The sequence below is a fragment of the Paramisgurnus dabryanus genome, chromosome 2, assembly GCF_030506205.2.
Source record: "Paramisgurnus dabryanus chromosome 2, PD_genome_1.1, whole genome shotgun sequence".
Classification (NCBI taxonomy): Eukaryota; Metazoa; Chordata; class Actinopteri; order Cypriniformes; family Cobitidae; genus Paramisgurnus; species Paramisgurnus dabryanus.
Window position 1 is genome coordinate 32630218 of NC_133338.1, and position 23077 is coordinate 32653294.

General features: G+C 37.7%; 1 protein-coding gene across 1 annotated transcript in view; it reads right to left on the reverse strand.

The window, feature by feature from the left end:
• Nucleotides 1–23077, reverse strand: part of fto (FTO alpha-ketoglutarate dependent dioxygenase) — a 160757-nt gene that overhangs the window by 73341 nt on the left and 64339 nt on the right. The window contains exons 7-8 of the mRNA XM_065275782.1: nucleotides 17969–18088; nucleotides 87–211 (exon numbers count right to left, since the gene is read on the reverse strand). Of these exons, the coding sequence (XP_065131854.1) occupies nucleotides 87–211; nucleotides 17969–18088 (245 nt within the window). The remainder of the gene's footprint in view (nucleotides 1–86; nucleotides 212–17968; nucleotides 18089–23077) is intronic.

Consider the following 23077-nt stretch of genomic DNA (forward strand, 5'->3'; position numbering starts at 1 on the left):
TATACAATTCAACATATTAAATGTTTGTCAGAGCCCAGGGGTTTGTGAGAGTTCAGGTTTCTTTTATCTTCATACATGCATCTTACCTGTCTCTCCATGTCTGTCTGTGTTGCTGTCTGTCTGTCAGGGCGTTCAGTAGGACGTCCGCCATTTCTCTTCTGTTCTCTTGCGCCGTGTTCTCATCCTCCACCACAGCCAGCAGCAGTTGAGTCTAGTTACAAACACCACAGTCAGTTATTATCACTTCAAAACACCTCTGTGACATTTACAAAAGTTAACATGGAGCTCATTTCGGTCAGTTGGTCAATTAGAGGTAAAATATGTGTAACATTATAGAGGTTTTTAACTAGTGGGACAAATTGGTCGCAGGCCTGTTTCAATAGTATCACAAACAGTAGGTCATAAACAGTGTTAGATGTAAGGAATAATTGATGACGGGCCGTTGAATTATAAAAAAATAATGCACACACAAGGTGGTAATGTGGCACAACGGCAGGTGTGCTTTATTTTCGAATAATTGAAAGGACCAAGGAGTCAATTATTCCGCTTATACCACGGTTACAAAAATTTTTTTGTCTATTTTTAAGACATTTGACATGTTAGGTGTGCGGTTTACAGAAAGATAATCAAAACCCATGGAACATTTCTCAACCAATCAGAATAAAGCATTTAACAGCCCTGTGGTATAAGTAAAGGAATAATTGACGACGGGCCTTTGAATTATAAGAAAATAATGCACACCCAAGGTGTTTATGCCGGGTGTGCATTATTTTCTAATAATTCAAAGGACCAGAGTCAATTATTCCGCTTATACCACGGTTATCAAAAATATTGCTCTGGTGCCATTTCTTAAGACATTTTAAAGGTTAGGTGTGCGGTTATTGAAAAATAATCAACACCCATGGAACATCAACCAATCATAATAAAGCATTCAACAGACCTGTAAGGAATAATAATGCACAATATATTCATGCTTAGTTAGGATATGCTCAAGAAACATTTAAAGGGAGATCTGTACATTCATATCAAACTTTACAGTGTTTGGCTTACAATTATTCCTCACCATCCGACTCTTTAAATCTCTGAGCATCTACAATAAAGAAACAAGCACTCTTATTATAAAATAGGGGAATGAGGCTTTACCTCCAATCATATGGACAAGCTCTTAGCCCGTGCTTAAAGAAATCAATATACATGTATATCCCGAAAGTCAAAGGTCAAATCTATATTACACTGATGCAGCAGGACTCTGAATAACAACATCTAACCAAACACTAATGATTAAACCTGAATAACTCACAATTCTGTGTGTATATTATGTTACAAATAAGTTGTCATTGTTTTTATATATTTAATAAAAGCAAGACACCAAACTCACTCGCTGTCTGTCTCTGCAGTAGTAGGACTCTAAGCTATGATGATTGACAGCTAAGAAAGCTACGCAAAGAGTGCTCTCAGCATTGGTTCACCTCACCTGTTTTCACAGCGATCTCTTTTCCTTTATTTCTTTTCATACCTCGTTCATCCGTGAGACAGCACTTCTGTCTCTCACTGAAGCATTACCTGTCAGCGCTGGTTACCTGTCTAAGAAAGCCCAGCATGAAAGAGTTTCAAGCCTAATTCTAACTGAGGGGTCACAAGGTCGGTTGAGCCACACAAGAGAACGGCATCAGACTAAACACAGATGACACAATCTGGATGTCTCACATACACATGTGTATGTTTGTGTGTGTGAGAGAGAGAGAGCGTCTATGTGTGATGTGTTTTAGGCGAGCTGACGAGAGAAACAAAATCACAATCTAGCACCCTATATATGCCAACCTTATCTGTGTGTGGTGTGTGTGTGCTTGTTTAGCCACGAATGACGGTAGCTGTCGTCAGCCGGGTGATGTTGTGCAGCGCTTCTGGGTTCAGGACCACAGTGAAGAGGGTGAGACTAAGGGCATTGACTAACTAAGGCGGGTGTGTGTATTTGTACAAGGAAACACACTTTGGTTTACCCCACATTAACAGGAGGGATGAATAAACACGCATTCAAACACACCAGGACTATGTGACAGGTCCAGCATGATACTAGCTGACCAACAGCAGAAGGACCTTTAACATATAGACTCCCTGAACAGGTAGTGTGATGCAAAAAATGCTAAGGTAACCATAGGTGGTGTTTGGGGGGGCACTGCCCCCCCAGACTAGAGCTACTTATGGTTTTGTTTGAGCAATTAATGAAAGAGAAATATGAGAATTAATTCTTAATATTTTAATGGGTAGACTGAGTAACTTAAAGCGATACTCCAGCCAAAATCAAAATTATCCCATGTTTAATTATGATACATATGTGTATCATCTTTCAAATGAACACATTTGGAGTCATTTTTGTAAATAACCTTGCTTTTCCAAGCCTGTAAGAGTAGAAAACAGGGATAAGGGAACAACTTCTGACTTTGAAGCCCAAAAAGTGTATCCATCCTTCACAGAAGTAATCCACATGGCTCCAAGGGGTTAATAAAGGTATTTTGTGGATAATCCATGTGATTTTGAAAAAAAAAAAACATATTTTAAACTTTATAAACTACAATAACTGGTAATGATGCCATCCAAGCTAGTTATTACAGTTTATAATGTTATAAAATCGCATTGATTACTCGAAAAAAACTTTTTTATTAACCCCTTGGAGCCATGTGGATTACCTCTGTGAAGGATGAATGCAGTCTTTTGGGGTTTAAAGTACGAAGTTGTTTCCTGATCCCTGTTTTTTCCCATTATAAGCTTGGAAAAGCAAGGACATTTACTAAAATAACAACAAAAGTTCTCGTCTGAAAGATGATGGGCATATGTATCTCAGATTGCTTGAGGGTGAATAAATCATGGGATCATTTTTTTATATTTGGCTGGAGTATCCCTTTAAGGCTAAAATGTTTTAATTAATTTAAACTCTCTCGCTAATCTTAAAGTATTGTAGTACCCTTGTTTGCAAGTAGGTGCACCCACAAACATACACGCAAAACTCCGCCTATAAAGGTAACACATGATACAAGCACACGTTACAGCCAGGGGGCATTTCTTAGAAAACATATATTGGCATAGCAAACAGACAGGCTCACGAAAGTTACACAGCTGTATTTGACTGTATCATCTTGTAAAACATACAAAACAGGAAGGACACAGTGTCGCTGACATGTTCATTCTGCATGTATTATTTCAGTTAGACAAACATTCGGCTGTTCAAAAAATAGTTCTCACGTCACCACAGACATTTTTAAGTGCATCGTGCTTCTCGTTGAGCATTAATAGTGGCTCCACAAGTATTTATATAACACCCCCACCCCCTGAACTGAATTTCATTGCATGTATATATTTGTATGTGTGACAGCGAGATTGAGAGCTTGGCCTTTCAGCCACATTGACCCTCCCGGCTCTCCGAGGCTCATCAATTACCTCTCCCCTCAGAGTGAGCACGCTGAGAGAATGGATTATATGAAGTGTAAAACATTAGAAAAATGTGTTCACAACATCACAGCAATGTGTCCGAGAACAGAGGCGGGGACGGATAATAGAAGCCCAGCTGCTGAAGAGCCAGACGCAAAAAGTGAGAGTGTTTAAAGGCATTGTGGGGCATCACTGTGGGCAGAAGTCTTTTGTGCCGGGGATTTTAGTTCCTCTAGCCAGAGGCAACTGGACATATGCTTTTTGCTTGACCTAATGAGGCAAAGCCTAAAAGCTTTGTGATTTTCTTTCTCCGTTTGTCTCTCCTCCCTCTCTCGCTCTCTTAGGTGAAAGAAAACTGGGCTTAAAAAGGCAGTTGGAGACCAAAAGCTTTGAATAACGTCACAATACCACAATCCTGTTTCTGTTGCGCAGTGCAAATTAGGAGTAGAGAGGGTTAAGGGTTCAATGATATATAAGGAATGATATATAAGGTTCAGTTTGAAAAATGAGGTGGGTAATAACAACACAATCACATTGCAATTCATACATATTTCATGAGCTGGCCAAATTGTATGAATTTGTATGATCAAATTCAGACATTTTTGTATGATTCACTTTATAAACTTAGAATTAGCCATCTCATAAAATACGTACAAATTCATATAATTTCAAAAGATTCAAGCACAGCGCATAAAATACACAAAAACTTATGTTATTTACATTAAATACTGTAGGGCCAGTCAACGTATAGAATTTGGGATTTAGTTGGTATTAACAAGGGTCCTATTCTGACCAATAGTCAGGGGTGCACAAAACTTTTTTGTCCTGTTTCTCAAAGGAGCACCTGGAGATGTTGCTTGGTACTCACACTATTCATAGCGCCGACATCCTACATGCTGTCAACATCATTAATCTCCTGACTACTCTCTTCGCCATATCACTTTGGTTTAAACATGGTAGACGATGATGTATATAAAATAAAATATGCCTGGTTATTGTTTTAACACATGTAACCTTTATAAATGTCTTCTAAGTCATATAAATTTCAAATATTGCTAAATACAAGTAAATGGTCAGAAATTAAAAAAATCTGATTATGAGCAATAACACAAATAAATACAATAGAACAAACATACAAATGAAATAAACACAGTGATGTTCATGTTTTCAGGCTGGTCTGTAATTTTCTTGTAGAGTACAGAAACTAAATAAAGTATCAGATAATACTGCATAGCCTTTACTGTGTACCTGTATATTGGATTCATTCTTATTAAAAGTTACAAATGTTATTTAGTCAAGACAAGGAAATTATGATTTTTTTGTCTGTGGTTTGATTAATATTAAAAACAGCATCAGGTTTATACTCTAAAAATGGGTGCACTGTCACTTTAAATGTATGGATCCAATATATTGTTACACACGCATTTTTTTTCTCATCTGCTTGTATTTATTTAATGTGTAAAAGACTTTGACTATTATAATCACGGCATTTTGAGATGTTTTCGTTTTAAAATGTCCGCTCAAGTGCAAGAAAACCAACTCAGTTGCCATTTTGTGTCAGTTACTAGCAAGCTGTCTGAAACCTTGTCTGCTTCCAAAACTGCATACTGTACAGTAGGTACTGAATGAGATGAAGTACCTACTTACTTGCAGTTAAAACAGTAGGTACTGTATAGTATGAATCCTAGTAGTGTGAATGGGATTCAGACGTACTACATCCGCCATGTTCCTACATCACGTGACCAAAGTCGTCATCACGTCATGTCATTCCAGCGTGAAAAGAGCTGCATGCCTCTTCTTTAGCTGTGTCCCAATTCAAGGGCTGCGACCTTCTAAGGACGTATTTTAAGACCGATTGCGTCACAGCAGCGCGACTTAAGGCCAGTAAGGCCGTCCCATTTCAAAGGATGCTTAGAATGAAGCCTCAAAATGCGTCCTCATTTCTCCGCGCTTTTAAGGATAGAACGAATGGATCCTTAACAGCCGAGGATATCCCAAGAGTCATTGCGCGTCTGCAACGGCTGCATATAATGGCTGGATATTCTAAAATAAACAATTAAAACCTTTATTAAATAAAAGTGTATTTATCAGAAAACATTTTTTTCTTGTCACTGTTTTATTATTATAAGTTATGTTTTGTGTTAATAATAATCTTTTTATGTTGCGTATATTTATAAGGTTGATTAATTTGGTATACTGTTGAATAGTTTAATATACATCAACGTGTCATATTTCTAAAATAAATTAATAATTTTTCTTATGTCATATTTATTTTAATAAGTCAGAAACGTGCATGTGGGCGCGTGCAGCAGGTGACGCTAATTATGGGTCCTCCGAAGGTTAGACCGTCTCATTTCAGTTCTCTTCGCGAACTTCTGAGGCTTCCACCTCGAAAGACCGAGTGCTCAGCTTTTAAGGTCGAATGCTCATAAGGTTGCAGCCCTTGAATTGGGACACAGCTTTAGTCGTTGGATAACTCCTTTCCCGGGGCATCATGGGATAGTGAAGTGTCCATCGTATGCACACTGCAAAATCTAACCGGAAGTAGTAGTTCATCCAGGTACTTTTCGCTTACTGTTTTTCGAATACTATGTATTCGGACATACTACTCGCCTCGCCTACTGCTTTTCACGTACTATATAGTATGAAGTAGGCGGTTTTGGACGCAGCACTTGAGGTGTGGATCGTGCTCGCGCTTGAGGTGCGCGCAAACAAAACTTATCAAACAATGCGTGAGCAAAGAGATCGCGTGAGATCTGTTTCAAGTCTTGTTGTGCTTAAATATTTAAATTGGCCAATCGGGCCAGTGACTGTTGCACCTTTGCTAACACACATTAATGTTAACACGTTTTAATAAATATCTTACCAATAATGCACGGAGCAATCCCTAAAATTCCAGCAGTACGCAAAAGCGCCTTTTCGAGCAGCATCGGGGTGCGCATTTTTTTTTATGAAATCGCATTTATTTTATTTTTTTATTGTTAAATTCTCATGTATCATGTATGTTATCTCATTGAAGCACTTTGAATTACCTCGGTGTGTGAAATGTGCTATACAAAAACCTTGCCTTGCCTAATTAACAATACAAGCAACAGAAAATGCATTTTAAATGTTTTTAACACATACCACAGTATTATTTGTAGTAACACATGCTTACCACAGAACATGAATATGCCAATCATTAGTATCAAAGCATAAAGTACATTACTGTGGTACCATCAACTGTGGTGCTATTTTTCTAACAGTAAGTTATGATGACAACTTGGTTAATGGGTTCTGATACAATATCCACCTCTTATAAACATTACTGCTGTCTCTTTATTGTATCACTTTCTCTCTGATTCACTCACGCACTTCTACTCTCATACGTAAACACGTATATACACATATGTACATCTCTCTCCACCTCCATCTCCTTCTGGATCTTCTGGAGATTACAGATTAAAATCTTGTACCCACTTTATCCTGCCAGCGAAAGCTTTTGGCAGTGGGAGGGAGGCCAAAACCTCACTCTCTCCTCAATCCGCACAGATTCATTTTCACCATTAAACAAATGTGGACTCTACGCAAAGATGACTATCACGCAGACCTGAAGCCATTTTCATTACGTGTCTTTTTTTCTACGGTGGCTGAAAAGTGACATTTGGGAAAACTGTTTTGATAGAGTAGTTAGCGTTGGCTCGCTGCTAAAACAACGAAACCTAACCCAAGCAGTTCTGACTGCAGCTTATGATGTTACAGGAGACAGTGTTGTGTAATTTATATGTCATCTAAAAGCTAAAAATATCAGTAGTGAAGTGAATGAAGTAATATGCGTCAGTGGTTTCGGGAAGCCTGAGGGCTCTTGTATAGCAGGACACATTTTTCCAGTGAATTAGTTATATATGAGTAAGTGTAACAAATAAAAGAATTTTCTTTCCAAAATCTGATAGCTTAATACCTCCAGTGAGAACGCCTTAAGAAATATGTGCAGCAATCATTTGCTATGACATGTAAGAATAATGTAAGTGGGTAGACGGATACAAGCAGGCACTCACAATCAGTAAGGAGCAGAGAATAGAATTTACAACGTCATACAGGCAAAAATAAAGGATACATTTATTACGCTTTACCTCAACACGATTATAATGGATTATTTGTTGTCATAACAAATAATAAATTATATCAGCAAATTCTTTATAGTGCAATATAATGTATTATAAAGAATTAGGCAAGAAGGGCCATGATATACCGTGTATAGACGGATTCATCAGACACACGCAAAATGTCACGGTTACGCACCGGGCCCAAAGTTGCCTTTCCGGTCTGCATTTGTTTATTGGTCTGGCTAAACTAACCTTGTCGAAAATATAAATGTTTTTGTTTTACTAAAGACGAGAGGAGACGGCGAGCATGGATCACCGCTGTGCGAAAGAGAGGTTTGGCAGCCAGTCAGGAATTCAAGGATCTGTAGCTATCACTGTATAGATTCATCTTACACAGGAACATCAGATCAGTGTAATACAGTACATACGCTTTGATATGCTTTAGCTATGATTCAAATTAAGGTAATTTACTTGTTATTGAGAGAGACACGGATATAATCTATAGATATCTATTTATATATGATATCTGCATATACTGATAGTTTGGTGTTTATATTAACCTGCATTAAAAGGACATTCCATTTTTTTATATGCTCATTTTCCAGCTCCCCTAGAGTTAAAAATTTGATTTTTACCATTTTGGAATCCATTCAGCTGATCTCCGGGTCTGGCGCTAGCACTTTTAGCATAGCTTAGCACAATTCATTAAAGTGCCCATATTATGAAAAACTCACTTTTTCTGGGTTTTGGGGTGTTCATTTGTGTCTCTGATGCTCCCACACGCATACAAACTTGGAAAAAAATCCATCCATGCTGTTTTGAGTGAGATACAGGTTTCTGAATGTCCTCTGCCTTGAGTCTCAAATTGCGCCAGTTAAAACTTAGCTCCGTTGTGACGTAACAAACCGTTTTTATCACATTCAGTTTGAATTTTCCCGCCCACCACCCCACTCGCAGGTCTCCACCCACCAGGTAGCTAGAGAGCATAGAGCAGTCACTTGAATGAGACGCTCTGTGCTGTTATCATCTCTCACGGAAATAACAGCGCTATTTGGATATTATGGATTATACTCCCACCTACTTTTAAAAACAAAGTTTTAACGCGTGGTTATTGGAACCCGGAGTAATCTTATATACAGTGTGTTACGACGCAAACAGTCCTCAGATTGTAGGCGATAAGACCTTCATGCGAAATCTGATGTAAACAATAGACTATGTATCTATATTTCACGGATTATAAGCATTTGTGGACAAAAATGGTAATTGGATGTATTTTATTGGACTTTCATGGATCATTCACACATCTGAAACAGACTGGATTCGATTCGCGATCGCGTTGTTTCATCACAAAAGGTAAGAAGTCACGTTATATTTTGCATGTTGTCATCTTCTGTCACAAAATACTACATTTATGATGCTAGAGCTAAAAGCTTTTTGCCAAACTAACCGAGACCGTACGCCCCGGCTTTTCTGACGAGGCGAGCCTCTAATAACTTTACGGTCCGCATAGATATATACACGGTCCAGACCTCCCGCTAGCTTCTAGCAATTAGCACGCGGTCCACAAGCAGTATACATCCCCCGCCGGGTCTTAATTTCTGTAATTTGCGAAAATAATGCGTTTGAAAATGTTTATAACGGGAATATGTTAGTATTGTCCAGGGAAAACGAGTGTATTGTTCAGACTGCTACATCACAATTTACGCTGGAATCTTTGTGTGTCATGATGAGTTTGACACACCGAGACCGGGCCTTACCGCCCCGGCTTTTCTGACGAGGCTAACCCCCGAGCCTCTAATAACTGTAACGGTCCGGACCTCCCGCTAGCTTCTAGCAATTAGCACGCGGTCCACAAGCAGTATACATCCCCCACCGGGTCTTAATTTCTGTAATTTGCTAAAATAATGCGTTTGAAAATGTTTTATAATGGGAATATGTTAGCATTGTCCAGGGAAAACGAGTTTATTGTTGTGACTGCTAACGTAACATCACAATTTAATCTGGAATCATTGTGTGTCATGAGTTTCTTCTCCTGTAGTGTACTTATTAGTGATACTTTTCCGCATGATTTGTCTGTTGGCAACATAAACCGTTAATAATAATAATATATAAAATAATAACACAGTATGGTCTGTACTGCTCACGATACCACTGAGCATGCGCACGATCACATGACGTTAGTAGTGGGGCGTGATCAAAGGAGCAGCAGCTCATAAATATGTAAGACTAGCTCAAAACGGCACAATCTGAACTGCCCTGAAACAGAGGCTACTAGAGATGGGTAACAATCTTTTCCTACAAGCTATTTCGAGCAAACAACTTTTGAAACATGCTTTATGGAACTCATACACCTATATAACTTGTGGAAAAGCAGTCATAAGATGGGCACTTTAAATCTGATTAGACCATTAGCATCGCGCAAAAAAAATAACCAAAGAGTTTTGATATTTTTCCTATTTAAAACTGGTCTCTTCTGTAGTTACATCATGTACTAAGACCGACAGAAAATTAAAAGTTGTGATTTTCTAGGCAGATATGCTAGAAAGTATACTCTTAAACTGGCATAAAAATCAAGGACTTTGCTGATGAAAAATGGCGGTAGCAGGTGTAGTGATATTACGCAGTGCCCGAAAATAGTCCCCAGCTATTGAAAGTAATCAAGGAGACTATTTTCAGGCAGTGCGTAATGTCACTACATGTTATACATTTTTTAAATGATTAATATTTAACATTAAACTAGTGATATTTTCTATGCACAAAGCTCTAATTCATTGCATTTTCGTGTTTTTTTATTTATAGGATATATTGGCCATGACTATGGGATGTGAAAAGGTGATTTTATTGACCAATACAGATTTTTGGCCGATATATCGGTGAATCTCTAGAAATAATCTACTCTAGAGGGACTCTATTTTTTGTGAAAGGCTACAATAAGTTAAGTTTGGGCCACAAAAGCCGTTTGTTTATGTTGTTGGTGCTGAAACCAGCTAAGGGCCAGCATTAAAACAGAGTGCATTACAAGACAGTGTTACTCTTACGATTTCTGGCCTGCTAAAACTTGGTGGATTCTGGAAATGATTACATGGTCCAATATCTCAAACATTTAACAAGCAAACTGCAATATCACACACCCAACAGATATTTCTAGCCGACAACAGATCCCTACTGCAGCCCAAATAACAAAGAGCCATCCCAATGAGATCCAACATCTACCATTTCTTGATGTATCTCAAAAAATGCATACCAAAAAAATATACGAGGATCGGTTCAGAAAGAAGTTATCTTTCAAGACCAATCTGCTACAATTTCAACTGTCCTTGCCGATAAAATGTGCTCTTCACTTTCTTGTGGTCAAGTCTCCTCTGTCTTAGTGCAAGCTGCTGAATTTGGTTTAGGCGCAAAATCATCCGTCATTTTCCACTGAACCTTTGCGAAACCCAGAGAAGAGTGAGTTGAAAGTGATGAGATCATAACAGATTTCTACAGGAACATTTCCCTTCGGAAAGAAAGATCGAGAGTGGATGTTTACTATCAAACACATCAGTGTCTATTCATCTCAGCCAGGGCGTCATCCCTCACTCTCAACGTCTGTCCAAAGACAAACAAACAAAGACTTCAACTTCTTAGTATGCATCAGCACTACACTGCACTTCTGAATAACTTACACATTCACTGTAAACTCTGAGCTTTCAGAACCTCTCTCTCATATCTTCTTTCCTGCCCCTTTCGCTTTCTAAAACCTTTCAAATTATCTTTAATATCTTTCTTATAATTCCTTCTTTTCTTTGTGATTTTTCAAGCGAATCCTACAATTTTACAGTGACTTGTCATCGTGCTCGCCCATTCTTTTCCTTATTGTCCTGAGCCGTGGCTTAACTCAGTTAAGAGCCCCAACATGGTGAATTTAAGGAATTAAAAGACGGTATAGAGGAGATAGATAGACACATAGGACAGAGAGAGAAAGAAAAAGAGAGGAGGTTAGGCTCTACCTGACTGACAGGTGCGTGTGTGTGTCTCCTGTGGATTTTATGGAGCATGTATGTGCAGTGTATGTTGTGTGTGTAAACCCCAGCACTGATTCATCAGTCACGGTCTGTAATTCCACATCTCATTCTCTTTTTCTTCAACCGCTTATCTCGGTGATCAAGGAGTGAGCCCGAAAAAACGTAGAGTAAATAAATAAATAAACAAAGCGCTAAATAAATCGAGAGTGCGAGGAGGGTTTCGGGAGATAAGACAGATCAGGCATCGTAAAGCACTTATTGGTTTTCTAAGAAAAATAAAATTCCACTTCAAAGAGTTCAGCTGCTGTCAGAGACTGTCTGCTCCAGCACGCGCTGAGTTACAATCAACACTCAAACGTCTGCACGTGACAATACTAATAACACTCAATAATGGAACACAATAAAAACAGGGCTGTATGATAATCTATATTAAAAACAATATTGTATCAAATTACTGATGCTTATATTTCTAAAAGACTTGACTATGGTGAGACTGTCCTCCAAAAATAACGACCTCATAGGTCATTTGTGCAAGCACCTTATTACGACGTAAAGTGACGTATTAGGGGATTAGTGTCCTCTAACGGCAGTAGCTTTTACAACCTGTTGTTATGTTTTAAGGTTTTTACATTATACATCAGATTAGACACATTTAATTTTATAAATTTGTAAATGTAGAAACTGTTTCATAAACATTTATGGTTTTAAAGACATTTTGGAGCATCTAACCCCACCCTCACCCTTACCCTAAACCCAAACACTTCTCAACCATATGAAACACAACACACAAGTAAAAGTACAGTCAGGTATTTATTGCAGAAAACAGTATAAATGTATTACAAACCATTCGCGTTGCAAACCTTGCGAACTGAAGCCAGACGATTACTTTATATAAAGAACTAAGTGATCAAAACGCACAGTCAGATCTCATTCCAACATAAATCAGCATGACGTAGTCGGTCACAAGAGCCAATAGCGCTTCACATTCTTAGCCTACGTAATGATGCAAACAAGAGACAAGAGAGCCAATGCCTTTTCACAATCATAGATGACGTTGCTTCTTCTGGCGGCAGTTTTTGAATCAGTGTGTACGTCCGGATCTGATATTTACAGCGGTTGTCATCACTTTTGCATCTTTTCTTCAAATAAATTGATTGTTTGACCTAGGTACACTTGGAATATTTTGAGTGCATTTTTAAAAAGTTGTGACTGTTTTGTATGCTGTGTTTATATCATATAATTAAAAAATGGTTACGTAATTTGCCCTTAATGCCTTAATAGTAATAAAATACGATTCATCCTGGCGATTTAAATTGAAAATCTTATCCCAACACATGTCATCATAGCAAAATTATACCCCAAAATATAATTTTATACCCTAATATATTACGTTTCACCTGTTGCCGGTAGAGGCGCTAATTTAGTAAATGCATCTATTGGTCGTATTTGGTCAAATGGACAAAAGCAATTGTACGGGTTGGAGAATAGGTTGAGCCAGTATTATGACCGTTTGTTGATTATTCTGGCCAAGATCTGCTCAGTTAAACAGCAAGTGAATGTGTTAGTGGATGGCGAACTATGAACCACACAAAACTGAATTAAATAATAAATGAATAAATAATTGTACAGCAGTGTCTGTTTATGTACAACTGTACAGAAAACCCAAAGGGTTGTCTAAAAGTAATAAAAATGTTTATTTTACAAGCTCAAAAAAATACAAAGGTAAAATTATGTTACATTTCTGAGTATCTAGTGTACTTGCTAGATATTCCAAACCAAAATAGCTAACTATGTTCAAATCCAGTGATAAGGTATTCATTAAAAGCACTTTTATTAAAAGATACAGTAAAATAATGTACAATAGAATTGTTAATGGTATATGAAGCTGGAGTGTTCCTGTTAGTGTTCGTGTCTGTGTGTGTACTTATAAATATCCTATTATATTCTATTCAAGAGATTTCAGACCTGTAGACACCGAGCTCTCCCCTCCAAAAAAATATAGCTCGTCTTTTAGTAGCCTGGTTGCCCAAAGAATCTCTAAAACTGTATGCAGGTACAAAGCTAATGGCTACTCTCTCTCTCTCTCTCTCTATAGGTAGAATAACACGCTCACAAACACAAACACACAGCTTGCAAGTGACATATCAGTGCATGAAATTCTCCAAAGGGGTTTAAGTATTTACCCTCCCCAGTATCACGGCCTGCTAAAATTCAGCTTACCCTGTTCAATAAGGACTTCAAAGGGAATCATAAATACCTTTTGCCCGCAAAATCTACTGTACGTCGTTTCCCTCTTCTGCCCCCCTTTTCCTGTCTCTTTTCTTCTTCTCATTTCTTCTTTCATTCTCCAGTAAAAACCATCCCTTACTGTGAAATTTATTAGAAGCCGTTTTATTTAGCGTTTATTAGTGTAATAGGAGAAATTGGGAGGGTAATTACTGCTGTGTTGTTTAAGCAGGTGAACCGAAGGAGAAACGCAGGTAAACAGATCTGGGATTAAAGTGGGATTCATTCTGCTCTGACAGGAGACAACTGTTCCTCTATCCTGAGAAAATTAAAGGAGAGAGAAATGTCTCCATAGGAAAATAATTTTCATTTAAAAAAATCAGCAGTCACACATACACAGAAAACACACACTCACTGCAGATGGCTAGTTTAAACACTACACACAAAACATGAGGCTATAAATGCTATTATTTTTATTTCACATACATATTTTTATTATTAAACCACAAAAAAGACGACGGGTGAATTGTTCCATGTGGAATTCCGGCTGTAACTACCAAAAGCCACATTTTTCCACAATTTTCAAATTGATAACAGAGTAGTAACAACAGTAAAACACAGTCCCGACATGCACAGATTTAAAAATAATAATAATAATAATAACAACACAAAGACAAAACCATAAAGAGCAACGCAGGCGCATACCAGAAGAAAACCTCTGCAGCCCTAAAAAGTGCCGGCAGCCTGCGCTAGTACAATAAGCCTACTGTAATATTATTTATGATGAGAATGCGCAGCAAAGCCATTACATTTATAATGTTTTACAAACTCATCAAATAAGTGAATAGAGATTAATTGCCCCGGTCGACCTTAAAATAATTATCAGAACGAGGCAGCTCGAAACTAGATGAAATTGATACACTTGAATAATTAGATCCTTGGCACTGACCTACTCAAGTCAATAAAGGTTATTAAGGCCAATTGCTGTCTAAACGCATTAGAGACAGAGAGAAGCGCTCCACACCAGATCCAGCATTTCACCAGCTATACGATAATCCCCTCACTGCGTCTGCCTCTCTGCACAGCCACACATATACACCCCCTGCCCTCAGACACACTAAACCAGATTGGATTCGCTTAACCTTTCAGTGGCTTTGATCAAATGAGCTCACACTGCAATAACATTTACATTGACCCTCACTCTCTGCCTGTGTCTCTCGCTGGGGAGAGAGGTCCTTACCTTCCTGTCTGCCACACACACACACACACGCTGGGTCAATAACGTAATCAGATATCAATGGTGACCCCTGCAGTCATGATTGCTCGCTTTCTTTCGCTCTCTTTCTTTCATTGGCTAGAGAGGATGAAATTATGAAATGGTTATTGGGCACGACCCTACACACACGCGCGCACACAAAAATAAACAGACCGCTGAAGTGGAAAAGAAGATACTGCTGGTTACCTTTCCCACAGTCTTTTATAAACAAGTATTTAACACAAGTATTTGAGTTTGAAAAATCAAAGTGACCGCAACAATCGATCGAGAAAGTATTGTAAGGCAAATTTATTCCACTTTAAAACATTTAATGGGAGATTACAATGCAACTTATCAGTGCAGATTTTGTGTGAACACTATATACAGTACACCGATATTTACAGAATAAAACAGATTTGTCTTGAGACGCGTGTAAAATTGTAATACATTTTAATTATAAAACCTTTAAAAATGCAACACTTGTGGCGTTATATGCTGTAAAAGCATTGAGACCCGATGCAATGGCCGCTTCAGTGCACAACGCTACACAGGCCAACAATAATACTGTAAATAACTCAATTGATTTATCTGTCGAGTAGACAAAATCTCCAATAAACACACATGCAGTATTTTGTACACAGGCTTCAAATGACAAAACAGAAAAGAGACAGAGAGAAAAGCTTTTAGATGTGATGCTATGAGCGACAGAAGTAGAAAAAAGTGACAAATTAGAGCTAAAACAACGTTATACACACAGAGAGACAGTTAGCAGTCTGTCTCTCTTTCAACCCTCGCAAAACAGAAAATGTATATTTTTAAATGCATGGATGGTATTTAAAATATTTTGCATATAGACTATCTCTCCTGTGCCATGATAAAAAGAGACACAAAGGGAGTGTGTCATTGTTAAAAAAACTAAATAAATGTCAGTGGTGTATGAGGAGTACGATAGCTTTTCTGTAGGGACCAGACGTGTATGTGTGTGAGGAGAAATTGAGGAGAGGGGCCTGAGACCTGATGTTCGATAACATTTACCTCATATCTTATCAAGAAGAAAAACTAGGCACATTTAAATGTCTATCCTTCACACATCTTTCCTCTTTTCTATTTGCCGCCATATTTTCAACGTTGTTTCCATTAAGCAGTTCACATTAATTCATGATGTACAGGTTGAAGAGAGAAAGAGAGGGAGAAACACACCGAGCGAGCGAGAGAGGGAGAGAGTTGTTTTATCAGGATGTCATTCAAATGGAGGGGTGAAAATTTGCATCACAACAGCCTGAAGAGCAAGAGAGAGAGAGACAAGAAAAGAGAGAGTAGGAAAACGAAAGAGAGAAACCCCCACGGGAGAGGAGCGTTTTAATAAACAGCAGGAAGAGGGTGAACGCACAGAGAAAGACATGGACCGGCAAAACCCCGGCCTCGCACAGACTGCTGAAACCAAGACAAGTGCAGGAAGGTGAGGGAGACTATTCCCAAGAATAGAGATAAACGCATGTCTGTGTTAAATGCCATGACTGTCTGTTAAAATAATACAAACACTCTGCCATACTTAAATGAATTTAAATCAGCCGTGAAAATATCAGATATTAGGAATTCAAATGAATATTTATTGTCTAAGTGCTTTCGCATTCATGAGAGATTTATTCAAGCTCTAACAAATCCTGGGAATTTTCTATTTGTACAACTTATAAAATGCAGAAAGCGGACTGATCATCACATTAAATGTAATTTAAAAACAGAAAAATAACTTAAAATAGAGAAAGATAAAAATAACAAAAAAATTGTCAAAACAATTTGATACCTATTTTTTTCTTTCTGAAAAAATATTAAATGACAAAAAATAAATTCTGAAAATGACAATTTTAAAAGAAAGATTTAGAATTTTTTTTTGCTTTTAATGAGTCTAATATAAAATATTATATTATATTATGTGACAAAGTTTAGTATTTTATTTATAAATTTTTATATACTTGTATGCAGTTAGTTAAAAATATGAATTTAATTTTTAATATACATATGTGTATTTTATGAACATACAAATAATTCAACAAGACATTCTATAATTTTGTATAATTTAAATAAATATAATTTTTATACTTTAAAATGAAAATGTATTAATTACATAATACTATTTATATTACTTGTTAAAAAAAATGAAAAAACACGTCAAATGTTTGGTGGAAATCAGAGTTCTGTCTCTGGATGAAGGGAGAATTAGTATATCACAATGAGAGTAAGACACGGTGGTTCATTTCTATACACACACACACAAACACACACTGCGTCTGGCTCCAGAGCTGGTCCTTAGCCCCAGCAGCACATTAGATGTGATTACTGCTCAAAGAGCCAAAGAAAGAGAGAGAGACACTAAGATGATGCAACAGTGCCCCCTACTGAAACAAGCTGCAGAGACGTGTTCTCAACAAGCACATGTGGATCAAACATGTCTCAATCTGACAGTACTGATCAACTGTGATTAACTGTTATTAAAGTGGGGGTTACTAAATTACTAAACTCTGAATGACATCCAAAAGATATAATAAAAAATGGAGAATTAGACTTTATGATGGTGTTAAAAAAGTATGAACGTAACTCAACCAATTGAGTATAGTTTTAGAAGAGCAAAGGTTTTGAGTTTGATTTATTTCTAGAAAACACATGTACTTAAACAAAATGTATGCACTGTATGTCTCTTTGGATAAAAGTGTTAGCCAAATGCATGAATGTAAATGATTCAAAAACCTCTCTCTTTTTTTATGGCTTGGCTTCCCAAAGAATCTGCAACGTTTTAGGTTTTATTTGGTGGCGGATTGGATGAAATCTTCAAAATGCATTAAACACTGCTGAAAGTTCGACACTGTATTGGTAGCTGAAAGCATAACGTGTAGAACTTTGTGAATGACGGATGTTCTGACTCTGGCCACAGATTTTGTTCCGACCCTGTTTACATCTCACTCCATCACTCTTACCATTCGCTCCATCTCCTTCCAGTCATTTTCCAGCTGTTCCATGGGTTTAGTCCACCAGCTGCAGAATCGAGCGTAACGTCGGCCCTGGAACCAGTACTGCCTCAGCCACTCAAACTCCACCTGAGGAGCAACAGAGGATCAACATGTTCAAGCTGAAGTGTGCAAGATTTGCGGTGGTGCACCATGGAATTGCAAAAAAAAAATGTTTTTCCATTAGTTAGAAAAAACAACTTGTGCAACTAGGCAGGTTAGACAGCTTGTTATGTTGTTTTGAGTCTCAAAATATTCAGTGTTTCGAGGAAAACAACATACTGGAATAAGGAATAAAAATGATAAATTACAACTGATTGCACTTGCGCATACACATGGCTTTCTTCACATATGTGAAACTCCTCACTTTTCAGTCAAAATAAAATTTAAGCATTGCAGACATGGTGCTGTTGATATTCTTGCTTATAAACTAGAAAACTCTGAAACGTTGTTTTCATCCAGTCCAGTCCTTGAACAAGAGGTCAAACCACAGCGAGCAGCTGACATTTACTTAACAGCAGCTAAAAAACAGCAGTCGAGTGTGTTTGATAGTCTGTAAAATGTGGTTGTTGGACAAAAATGTTTTCTGCTCCAGTCATTCTTCACTATCCCTCTCTTTGGCCTCTGTGTACTGTATTATATCAGCACGCTGTGAAACAACACCAGTCCAGACGTCCATCCATTTATCAAACTCTATCCATCCATCAGTGGCCAATTTAGCAGCAGAACAGAGCGGCATAGGGGAGTGTGCGCTAGTCACCTGAAGTCAGTGAGGTGGGGAGACCGGGGAAGGGCATTTTCATGGGGTGCTGGGAGTGATTTTCCAAGCTAAACGCACACGTTAAGGTCACGATAACAAGGAAACATAGGTAGCTGTGCATGCTGCTAGAGGACAACGGACACAGAACGCACACATAAAACAACAACAATCAATCATGCACTTATTTAACAAAACAAATGCAAACAGTCTCAAACACACTTTCTCACACACCTACAGACCTATAAAGCTATTTTAGAGACTACCTAGATGCAATAGTTTTATAATAAGATTAAAAAAATTACTATACCCTGCTAGGGCTGGGCAATATTAACCAAAATGTATAATACAATAATTTTGGGATGAATAACGATACATGATAAATCTCTCTGTATTTCCCACAAAGCAACTTAATGCCTCATGTGAGATGTCCCAGTCACCTTTACCAAAACAGCGATGAATACAAAATTCAAAGATAGTTTCCTCCTTGTTTGAAAATATATACAGGGTTCCCACTCTAAGCCAAATATCAAATTCCCTGACTTTTCCATGACTTTCACTGACTAAAAAGCTGAATTTTTATGGCCTATGTCTGAGATCCCGTGAGCCTGATAATGTAGTGTACACCGTAAGTTAATGAAAATTTTTGCTTAAATTAATTAAATTAAAATAAATTCATGATATGAATAAAAATGCCAATAAGCGGCTGTTTAAATTGTAGTCTAACTTGAAATCAGTGGAGGCTTGGACCCGAAAACAACATTCCTTACATCAAAACTTAACAAGGAGATTACATTTTAATAAATGCAAACTAATATTTAAAGAAACAAAAAAGAACATAAACAAAAAGACAAAAATAAGAATAAAATTCCCTGACTTTCCATGTCTGGAATAGACATTTTTAAAATTCCATGATATTCAAAAAATTCCAGGACCCGTGGGAACCCTGTATATAGCTTCACAACATGCTTGCTGGTTGGAGACCGATATAGAGAGTATTGTCTTAGCACGTATTTAACTTGAAAAAAAATACTAATTACCAAAACAAAATTTAACGCCTAACTCTAAACCCTACCATAACACCTATTTTTTAAAACAAACCTGCAGACCTGAGATTTGAAGGTGCCAAAGAATGCACTGATACAGGACAATATGTTATATTGTTTTCTGATATCTACATAGAAGGTATGTGGCTTTATTAGATGTAAAATTATCCAGAAAAAGTTTTACATGTCCATTTCGGATTTCTCCCCAGAATGAAATGGTCTATGTTTACCTTATATAAAAGGGTCATGAATAATAATAATAATGTTGAGCTCTGCTCTGATTGTCTGTTGCTCAGAGGCTTATTTCAGTAGCTCTCTGTGTGTGTAAACAAACCTTATGTTTGAGCCTGTATCAAATAAATATACAGATTTTAAGGATCAATCAATTATTCAGAGATTGAAAATGGATGTGGTAAGTTTGTGATTTGTATGGACCCCTAAACATAACTGTAATGTCAATAGTAGAGTTCAGTCTAAACGTTAGCATATAGCATTAAAGGGACACTCATTTTTCAGCTCCCACATTTTATTTTTACTGTTTTGGAATCCATTCAACCGATCTTCGGGTCTGGTGGTACCACTTTTAGCACAGCTTAGCATTATCCATAGAATCTGATTAGACCATTAGCATTACTCTCAAAAATAACCAAAGAGTTTCGATTATTTTTTCTATTTAAAACTTGACTCTTCTGTAGTTACATCGTGTACTAAGACTGACAGAAAATTAAAAGTTGTGATTTTCTAGGCCGATATGGCTATGAACTATACTCTCATTCTGGTGTAATAATCAAGGACTTTGCTGCCTTAACATGGCTGCAGCAGGCGCAATATATTACGCAGCACCCAAAAATAGTTCCCTGCCATTAAAAGTTACTAAGGGAACTATTTTCGGGCACTGCGTAATATCATTGGATTCCAAAACGGTAAAAATCAAATGTTTTACTCTAGGGGAGTTGGAATATTAGCATATTTTCAAAAAAGTGTCCCTTTAACTAGCATATAGCGCTAACTCAACAGTCACAACTTCGTTTTTAGCATCGTAACAACATTGTTATTAATTTAATGTGTCGTTTAGTGTTTGGGACATACATCTCGACTGTAACGTCACAGTTGGTGTTATGTTGAGATTGGCCTGTTTTTTAGTAGTCTTTTGCATGCACAAGGTTTAAATAAGAAGGAAAGAACATTAGTGTTTAAAGCTCATGACACTGTATGTGCATTACCATGTACAGGACCTGTATTATTCATCTATGATGCACCTTAAAAGCAAAACATGTGTTAGCCAATTTAGCACTCTTTCAAATAGTATGGAACACTATAATTTTCCCTGAAAGGTTTTAAAGTATATTTGGAGTGACATTTTGCATTAGCTAGATAATTTGTTCGATCCCAGGTAACACATACTGATAAAATGTATAACATGAATGCACTTTAAGTGGCTTTGAATACAGTAAAAGCATCTGTGAAATGCTTAAATTTAAGTGTTTTTGTAAAGTACTTCCACACACACAAACTGTCATATACTTGACATCTTTCCATCTTTGCGTGATACTGATCGTAACTGTGTCATCACAATAGGAAGCGGAATGATGACATCTGCATTTCCTGTTTTCCTGTTTGTTGTTGTGTTTCCTTTGTTTGCTGCCTTGTGACACCCATCAGAGAAGTAAAGATTTATCACACACGCCGAAAACATCACACCTCTCGCACCTCCACACACTTCTTTTTCCTCTCCTTCTCATTGCTTCTTTAACTCATTACTTTCATTCTTCATCTCATCAATCTCTCTTTTCTCTCTTCCTCTCTCTACAGGGAGCAGAATACACGTCAGGCCCTCAGTCTTCCTCCTCTGGGAATCTCCTCATCTTTGACTCTTTTGAAGTGATGAGTTAACCCTCCCAAGGATGCCTAATGTAGCCATGTGCACGTGTGTATCTGTGTGCTTGCCCCAAATCTAAATGTAAGCACATCCCACAAGTGCTTAAACAAAGCACTGCTCCAAAATTCATTCTCTAAACAACCCCCTCCGTGCCTAATCTGAGAGTAACAACCGCACAACACGCAGACGGATAATACAACAACAGAACGGCAGCCAAAAGATACAATGCAATCTTTAATTTCGATGCACTGCAAAGAAAAGGTGGGGATCAGATGCTTTATGAATATTATTCATTATACTACGCTACATTTTGACACTACTAATATTATCATATGTGTTTGTGAAACCAAATAATATTTCATTTCATTATACTTAGTGTATAGTTGTAATATAAAAATGTAATATATTGCAATCAATTTTTTATCTACATTGAACTTTGAGATTTTGTGCAATTATATTATTAGTTAATTCCAAGTTCAAGATTCAGATCAAATTACTTTTATTTTAAGTGCATTAATTAAGGATCTATTGATCAGAACTACACTTTGAAATCGCACTGTATGCTGCAAAAAAAAAACTTTAAACTTAATTCTTATTCATAGGACGCTTAAACTGCACAGCTGACTCTCTTTCCTAGACGCTTCATAAATACCCGTGTTGGGTATCAGTTTCTAAGCATTTATTTAAACTCGACTGAACGCGATCATCCTTAGCTGGACTGAGATCAGACAGCCAGGGTTCACTTTCACATATGGCCGTCTTCAAAGAAATGCTACACTTTGTGTTGGTTCAAACCTACGCTCACTTCAGACCAATACCGACCACTGAGAGACCCTCTATGGATGCCGGAGGCTACAAATGCTAGCAGCCGCTTTTGTGTCTGTCATTCCCCCCATGCTGATTGTCTGTCTGTCCTTCTGTGTTTAAAGCCCACACAGCGCAGGGTGCTTTGAGCCAACATGGAGGCCAGTTTCCCACAGAGCAGGCCTGCAACAGGCACAGAGCTGGAAACTATGCGACTGGCATTTAGAGCCAAGCCGTCTGCTGCTATGAGCTACTGAGACTAAATGCCACCTGCATATGCTGGAGGGGAGAAGGAAAGAAAATAGATAAAAAACCAAAGGGTTTAGTGACAGGTGGACAGACTGTCTATCTTTGTCTCACCACCATCACTTTTTCAAGCTGAAAGGGTTGGGTGACAACTGCCTGTTAGCTATAGAAATGGTCCAGTGCTCACCATGGTGACCTGCATGCATATCAACGCAGCATCACAAAGATCCAGTGGGTTAAGGTTTATACTTTAGAAATCTCTCATGCACAGCTCTTTCTTAGGACTGCCAATCAATTTACCCAAAGCACTGCTGCGACTAAATCAATAGGACAGTCTGTACGGTTTG